Source organism: Oreochromis aureus, linkage group 12 (assembly GCF_013358895.1).
Source record: "Oreochromis aureus strain Israel breed Guangdong linkage group 12, ZZ_aureus, whole genome shotgun sequence".
NCBI lineage: Eukaryota > Metazoa > Chordata > Actinopteri > Cichliformes > Cichlidae > Oreochromis > Oreochromis aureus.
This window is the reverse complement of record NC_052953.1, coordinates 26,274,753-26,283,262: the sequence shown is the minus strand read 5'-3', so window position 1 is coordinate 26,283,262 and position 8,510 is coordinate 26,274,753. Positions and strand designations below refer to the sequence as shown.

At 39.9% G+C, this 8,510-nt stretch overlaps 1 protein-coding gene across 1 annotated transcript; it reads right to left on the bottom strand.

Moving 5' to 3' along the window:
* Window positions 1-221: 221 nt before the first annotated feature.
* Window positions 222-5,743, bottom strand: anxa1a (annexin A1a). The gene is made up of 12 exons (XM_031744287.2): window positions 5,592-5,743; window positions 4,868-4,946; window positions 4,081-4,171; window positions 3,742-3,836; window positions 3,523-3,636; window positions 3,176-3,266; window positions 2,985-3,064; window positions 2,182-2,326; window positions 1,996-2,091; window positions 1,827-1,885; window positions 894-1,016; window positions 222-746 (listed from the first exon to the last, which is right to left on the bottom strand). Exons 2-12 carry the CDS (start codon window positions 4,925-4,927, stop codon window positions 687-689), a joined length of 1,014 nt encoding a protein of 337 aa, XP_031600147.1. The 5' UTR covers window positions 4,928-4,946; window positions 5,592-5,743; the 3' UTR covers window positions 222-686.
* Between the last annotated feature and the right edge of the window lie 2,767 nt (window positions 5,744-8,510).

Sequence of the window (8,510 nt, the reverse complement as noted above, 5' to 3'; positions counted from 1 at the left end):
TACCAGTTGTCAATTAATCACTAACAAGTCAATAGGCCTTGGCTTTGTCCAGTTGAAGACATTGTAGAACCTTCAGCACCACTCCTTTCACCCTGGAAAAACAACAATTCAAAGACATTCACACCCATAATGTATGTATGTAAACCTTGACCACTTGTTTGTTCTCATGTCTGATATGTGTTGTATGAATTTGTAAAGAATCAAGACCACTCAGACTAACCTTCATTAAAAAAAAAAAAAAAAAGCTTTTATTTGCAGAACATCAAATCTCCTTCAAGAGTAATGGTAACATTAAACAATTGGCAAGTGGTGATCTGGATACATGCGCTGCACTGTGATCACATCAGTTTCTCTTTGGACTTTAGTTATAGAACCTAGTAAGTGCAAGCAAAGTCTGTCTAGAGCATAGATCTTCTGGCATAATGCTATGAGATCTGCGCTAAAATAAAAAGAATTTCTCAGAAAGGAAACGGCCTATCTGCACTGCTCTGCCAACTCCAGGTTAGTATTCGCTCATTGCCAATATCATCTAACTATCATGACGTCTTGCAAAGAAAGACAGTCTTGTCAGGTCTCCACAAGCACAAAAGGCACATTATGTATTTAAGAGATAACAAGCGATTTTCCACAGTTGTACACTGGCATGGATATTCTGCTGTATGAGCTTTGATCCCAGTGATAGGCTCTTAGTTTTCACCCCCACAAAGAGCGAGCAGAATCTTCTCGTAGTCACCTGCGGTGTCATCCTAAATGGGGGAAAATACAAGTAATTTTTATTTTTTTAAATCCATAAATCTTTACATGTTTTCTTTTGACATTTTTGTACTGTTATATGCACAATCCATTCAAAACTGAACATCTGGAATGGGTTTAACTTTTAGATGTTTGCTCACCAGAATGTCCTGGTAGAGTGTTTTGCCATAATTCTTCTTGTAGTCTTCCTTGATCCGCTTCATGTCAATTTCAGAGCGGCTCACCATGATGCGGGTCAAGATATGCTTGCGGGTACCTTTACCCTGAAGGGCAGAAAAGAGCCAGTCACGAAACATTTATATTATAACATACCATTGATTATATTATATGTGGAAGAGACAGAAATATTGCATGCCATTAATGGGAATTTTTAAAAGTAAAAGATTTGACTATTATTTGTATTTAGCGAAGAGCTGTTTTGCTACAGAACTTCAAGAACTGGACAAATTATACTCTTTAGATCTATACAACTGACTAAATGTAAGTCAGTTTGTAACTTAAAAACATCCACCTAGTTATCTTGTTTTGTAAAAACTGAGATCAAACATGTTAAAAGTTGCTTCAGTGGGCAAAGGAATACCCTTTTTCAGCATTATGATGTTACTATATTCAGACATTCACCCAGTGATAAATGTATTAAATGCATGAATACTCCTTTGTCCATGGCTCAGGTTTCTCATGCTGGGACACTTCTCCAGTTCATGGGAGCCTATTTCCGACACTGACTGAGCAGTTTATTTATGTGAATTAGCCAAAGTTAGCAAATTCTAAACCAAAGCAGCCCAGCATTGTTCACCAGTGTCTAATTATCTTCTGTGAGAAGGAGGTATTTGGGGTTCAACAGCTTGCCCAAGGACACGTCAATATACGGATGCAGAAACTGGGGACTGAACATCTAATCTACTAAATAGCAGATAACCAGCTCTAAAACCTGAGCCACATTGACAGCCAATCAGTTTTTTCAAATGGCAATTGGCATCATCCAAATTAAAGAGTACTTCTACATGTATCCGCTTGTGAATCATTTCCCTGTAATATTTAGTTATAACTGTAGCAGTCTACATATACTGTACCTTCATGGCCAAGTAGAGTTTCTCTGCAAAGAAGGCAGTTCTGCTTCCAGCACACTTCACTGTAAATATACATTTTTTTAAGTTTTAATCCAGTCCATCCAGAATATGCTGATTTAATGCTAAAGTAATAGAGTTTAGAGGTTTCATAAACAGAGGTTTATGACTTTACCAACTGCTGTGAGGCAATTCTCAATATCTCCCTTCAGTTCGAGGTCGAGGGCTTTGGCCACATCCACTTTGCTGTACTTTTTGTACCTATCAAACACTGAAGCAGAAGACAGATTAGGTGCTATTCCTAAGAAGGAGATGTTAAAGATAAGACTTATAAAATATACTTAACAAGAATCAAACCAACCTTGACGGAGATGAATGGCACTCCTGCTGGTTAGGATGTCGATGAAGACAGCGCAGTCCGTGCCCTTCCTGGCCTCTCCAGCCTCATACAGAGCCCTGGCATCACTGTCAACCAGCTGCTCACAAACTCCTTCAGTCCTGGCAGCCTGTGATATGAAGAAACAGATTGATTCCATCAGCACAGCAATCAAACTAGCTAATTAGCTAAATTAATAAATCATGGATATTTTTAAGAGTTGGCAAGTTTAAAAAGCACAGTAAGCACAAACAATTTTCTATTTAATGCCACTGAATTCACCAAGAAAGCTTCACATTTCTCAAAATTTAATTAAAATGTGGCTTTTAACTTTAAAATGTGAACTGAGTTTGTAAGATATCCAAATGTGAGTACACATGTCTGTATGTGTGTGTCTAGGGCACAGGTGTCGAACTCCAGGCCTCGAGGGCCAGTGTCCTGCAGGTTTTAGATGTATCCTTGATCCAACACAGCTGATTTAAATGGCTAAATGACCTCCTAAACATGTCTTGATGTTCTCCAGAGGCCTGGTAATAAACTAATAATTTGATTCAGGTGTGTTGGCCCAGGGTGAGCTCTAAAACCTGCAGGACACCGGCCCTTGAGGCCTGGAGTTCGACGCCCCTGGTCTAGGGAGTAAGTTTGCTTTTTATAAACAGCTCTGTGTTCCAGCTTCAGTGGGGAGTGTTGTGTTGTTTCAGAACTTAGAGCATCCTGGTGCTATGACAGAATAAATGATTTTGGTAAAGATCCTGCAACAGAGCAGTAAATAAAACACACTAAAGTACCTTGCAGAGTGCAATGAGGGCCGTCCTGAAGTTTCCACTAGTGTCAGACTTGAGGTCCTCTTCCAGCTCTTTCTTGTATTCTTGGCAAAGTAATCGCAAAAGTGGAATTAGTTTTCCCACTGGCACTTGTGTTGTTGTTCATATTTTAGCTTCTAGAAACTGAAGATTGTTGCTTAAACTTTGTCACAAACCTTCCTTGTAGACTTTCTTTAGGTCTACAATCTGCCTGTTGGTTCGGGAAGCTAAAATCTCAATCAGGGTGTCCTCGTCTGTTCCCAGACCCTAAGGTAGAGATACACAGATAGAAGGATGGAGACAGAAAGACTCTTAATGCTTCACAAAACCAGTTAAACACCTTTTAGCCACCTCCCTTTAGAAAAACAAAGGATTAATATGTTTAAGTGGGTGGATATCATCATGTGCCAACAATAAGAGATCATGGTGAAACCAGAGAAAGCATTTCGCACAAATGTAGTCAAGTACTTTCTAATAGCTTTTTCTGTCAATGTGCTCGTCTTAGTGACGTGTGTTTGTGTACCTTCATTGCCTGTTTTAGCTGCTGGGCATCATACTGGGCAGGAGTTTTCAACAGAGCCAACACGACATCCTCCAGATCTCCATTCAGAGCATTTTTCAGGGCCGTTTCCAGAGGCTATGAGGTATCAACGGATGATTAAATGTATGATCCAGAGGAAGTAATGTTTCCTGTCAGTTTTGGAACTTCTTGCTCTGATCGTGTTTGTCTAATGGTCATTACCTTGCCGTTGGCCTTCTGGTAAGCCTCTTTGATCTGCTGCCTCTGCTCGTTGCTCCTTTTGACCAGAACTTCAATAATGGTGTTCTCATCCACACCTGCACAAGCGAGTAAAACAAGCATTCCTGTCATTCTGCAGCAGTATGACTGTTCAGGATTCATTGTTTGGTGTGTGTGATCCCACAGAGATACGGAAGGTGATCACATATGATGGCCAGCAGAGGGCGTTAAGATTCTTGACAAGGAAGCCAAGAAAGCCTGTACTTAACACTTGAGACACATTGCAACACCAAAGCATGCTCGCACACGCTCCAAAGTGTCCCTCATGCATTTCAGCTTCACCTTTTGTCTTGATGGCCTTGTCCAAGACTGCTGCATCTCCACTAGGGTTGAAATTGAGCGCTGGCTTCACCGTTCCTTCATTCTTTAAAATCTGAAACATGTCAGATTATTGTGTTTGGTAAATACTTGTCTGCAGTTTAGTGCAATGTACAAGGTGGGATTCAGAGGTGCATTTTTCAAATGTTTTAACTACAAAAGTGTTGAAACCCAGTGACTGTATCCTTGAAATTAAGATAGAAAAAAGGAGCCCCTACAGTTCCTCCCTTATTATTTCAGATGCCAACACAAAGCTTTTAAAATGTTGGCAGATGCCCTGTTTGGACTGAAGTGAACAATAAAAGAGTCCAAACTGTTATCCTACAACTTGTGCAACTTTTTCTACGCTTACTTTAAGAAATCGGGGAAAGGAGAAGTACCATTTTGTTCTGTTTGCAGAGTTTATAAAGGGAGGAGCTCAAATTCCGGCTTCAGTGACTCATACACATTCCCAAGACTCTCTATGGTTATCCTTCTCTGTGCATATAATCTTTACAGTTCAGGCCCCTTTTTACTTTAATGATGTCTCTATAATTAATCTACCACCATTGTTTTAGTTAATTTCCTTCCTCTCTTCAACATCTAAACTCATTCATTCTTTTTATATCGACACCTCCTACGCAGCGTTTTTCTACTCTGCTCTACTGCCAGATCACTTTTTCCACCCTAGCATACCACAGGAAGAGACGAAAAAAAGGAAAAACAGGGTGTTTGGCCTTAGCAACTGGAACAGAAACACAGTGTTACGTACTGAATCATCGGGCATGCCCAAGTAGACGCTCTGCTCCAAGAAGGCTTGGATGAAAGACATGGTGGGGAGTGGAGTCTGTCTGTAAGAGAGGAGGAGAAGGAGAATGTCAGCAGTGTTTGATCCAAATATGAACATTTATCGTAGCATTTAAAGTATTGTTTCTCCTTGTGAGAAACAGTTGAGCATCTAAAAATAAAGTTTTTTGTAAATGTTGCTCAAAGTAGTGACTCTTTTGGCAATCTTCTAAGTGAAGTTTTAAAGTATTAAACTAACAAAAAAAAAAAAAAAAAAAAAAAAAAAAAGTGTTTTCTTTTATCTGCTGTTGGAGAGGTCAAGTGAAAGTCCAGATATCTACTCTGGATTTACAATAAGCAGTTTTCTATAATGACAAGCATCTGTAGCAAACACCCTGGCCACACCCACTCATCTCTGATACGGACATATATTCTATCCCACATTATAATGCATCTATTTATATCATCCGTTCGATTGATTTTATGATAGAATTTGCTTTCTCTACGTAGTTGGGACAGCCGAGCACTTCAAGACAAACTTTAAGCTCACACTCCCCGCCGCCTCATAAGTTGCACCAATCAATATACCTTGCTGCAACTTTAGATCTCATCGGGGAGAGGAGACCGAAAGCCATCAAATCTCGCTCCAAACTCAGTTGAGTTCAGAATCTAAAACGCCAAAGATTTCCTCTGAGAGTCAAAAGACTTACCGTGTTGTCTTAAAGAGAAGAAGTTTGTCTCACCGAGTTTCCAGGGGCATTGTAGCAACAGAAAGCGTGTATTTATACTCGAGCACAAACCACTCCTAGTGACGGGTCCAGCCCACGCCGCCCTCCGCGGCTACCATTGGGCTGAACTTCTGCTGTGTGTCCTCGGCAGCTGCAATCCTAACGCAACATCCGGATTCAGTGTAAGAGTTGGCAACAGATACTCCTGCAGATTTAAAACAGTCCCGTTGCTTACTTGAAAACATCTGCGGATCACGTGCCAGGTATAAAAAAATGTTAATAAAAATTGTGATCTCGTGGACATCTGGGACATCTGGGAGTGGTGTGTTCAGTGTACAGTTTGTATACTTTATTCTATTTGTGTACAGCTTTTTTAAGGGTTTATTTCCAATAAATGCTACTTAGTATCCTTTACCCGTAGTCTTTTATTGTTTTTAAAACCCACAACAAGTAAGCTCCCGATTTTTAAAGCACCTGGTATCACTGCTGGGATCGGCAGACAAACCAATAGTTTTCTCTCACAGTTGTCTCACTCAGTAGCGGTTTTTGATATGGGCGATATGGGCGGTTGCCCAGGGCGGCATCGTGGTGGGGGGCGGCATCACGGGTATCGGCAAAAAAGGTTGCTCGTACTCATGCCAGCGCATTTTGGGGATGGCATAGGCACCGATCGGTTTTCTATAGCCCATTTGCGGGGAGTAAGGGCGCCCTCCGTTTGAGAGCTGCGCCTGCTGCTTGCGGCACAGGGAGGAGAGGGCGGGGCGGCGGGGGATTCTCTGGCTGGCTGGAGCAGCATCTAATAACCAACCCGCAAAATAAAACAAAATAAAAACAAACCAACAAACACGAGACATAATGATACAGACTTATAATTTGCACCGATGTTTTTTCGAAATTCTATAAAATTTCGTGAGCGCGAGAGCCCTCGGTGCGCCTGCTTGCTGCTGTGCTGAAGTCAAAGTAAACTTCATTGTCATCTCCGCAATATACAGTGCAGAGACGAGACGACGAGGCTCCAGTTACAACAGTGCAAGTAAACAAACAATAAATATAAGAAGAGTAAGAAAATAAATATACACTTTAGGACCAGGGGTAAAGGGATCAATAACAATTTAAAATTTATAATTTACAGTTTGATGATTTAAAGTCTCACACAACCTGTCGGTAGGGGGGGGGGGGTCCAAAAAGAGCACATTTCATTCATAATGTTGTGAATCCAAGCCCATTATAATTATAATTTGACTCTTGGGTTGTGCGAAATCCCAGAAATAAACCTTAGACAAAGTGAATCTGTGAACTAAGGTGTAGGTCTATTAGGTTATGTTGTGGTGATCCTTTGGTTGGGGGATGGGTGTTCATACTGGAGTGCAAAATTAAAACCAATGGAAGATGGACAAGAAAAGGTCAAAGCCATCAGGTGCTCAGTTTAGAAAAAAGAGAAAAGAAGAGGAGGAGAAACGAGCAAAAGATACAGGTAAGCAGATGTGTCATTGGATAATGGCAGGTCATGTATCCTGAAACAATCAGAATCAGAATACTTTATTAATCCCTAAGGAAATAATGTGGGTTACAGTTGCTCCAAGAAGAAATTGTAAAAATAGCAACAGTAACAGACTAAACTCCAAACAATACATTATGTTACAGATTTTACCCATTTAAGAAATAGCACTAATATATACAGATCACTCAATTATAAATATCAAGGATTAACAGAGGTGATTATAAATAAATATCAAGAAAATGGACAAGAATATTACAGAGTAGAAAAGAGTATGTGTAAAAAGGCTGTAACTATTGCAGTGTTTACAGTGTATTAGATGGAGGAGTTGTACAGGGAGATGGCCACGTGCAGGAATGATTTCCTGTGTCGTTCAGTGGTGCTTTTTGGTCATCTCAGTCTCTCACTGAACGTGCTCCTGTTAGTAGCCAGCATGTCATGGAGTGGGTGGGAGGTATTATCCATGATTGTACTGTAGACACTGATGTAGCTTACTGAATCTTTTGGACTTTGTTCAGCACAATATTAATTAGTCATTGTCAGTTGTTGATTTGTCCTATTCTCATTGTATGACAAATTATAATGGCTGTTTGTTAAGTGTTTGCATACTATGCGTACTCTCTCTCTCTTCATATATATGTGTGTGTGTGTTTCGCCAAAGGGACTGTTTGTCCGGGGCACCAAACAGGCTATGACCGCCACTGGTCTTACTGGTTGGTAGATCAATATCTGTCTTTGACGTTCCTGCTGTTTTCTGTTGTCTTTGCAACAAGGTTATCCACGGTGATGTTAAACAGCATGACAGCACTACTGTCATGTATTTATGTGCAGTGTTGGTCAAGTTACTTGAAAAAAGTAATCAGTTACTAATTACTGATTACTTCCCCAAAAAAGTAATCCCGTTACTTTACTGATTACTTATTTTCAAAAGTAATCAATTACTTAGTTACTTAGTTACTTTTTAAAAACACGATTTACAACCTGAATAGGTGATAAAGCGATAGATCTTTCAGCCCAATTCTACTTTTTCTGCATAATCCATCATACAAAATGTAATCAAATGGAAACGTCTCTTTTTAAAACTTTAAACTTTAAATCTTTTAACATTATGCATCAAGCAAAAACTTAATTATATGCAACATTCTCTGACTGGAAGAAATTTGTTTAACAATTAAACCTATTTTCTGCACATTCCAGCACATAAAATAAAATATTTTTTTGTGTTTACACTCACTCTTTCAAATAGATGAAAGTAAAACACAGCAGAAAATAAATAAAATCAAAGACTAGCGGTCCTGTTGCTCTATTTTCACCTGTAAAGCAGGACTGGGTTAGGCGGAGGTTTACCCTGGTGCAGGTGTGCCGCAGCGGTCAGTGGAAGAATCCGCGAGTTTCTCTGTGAA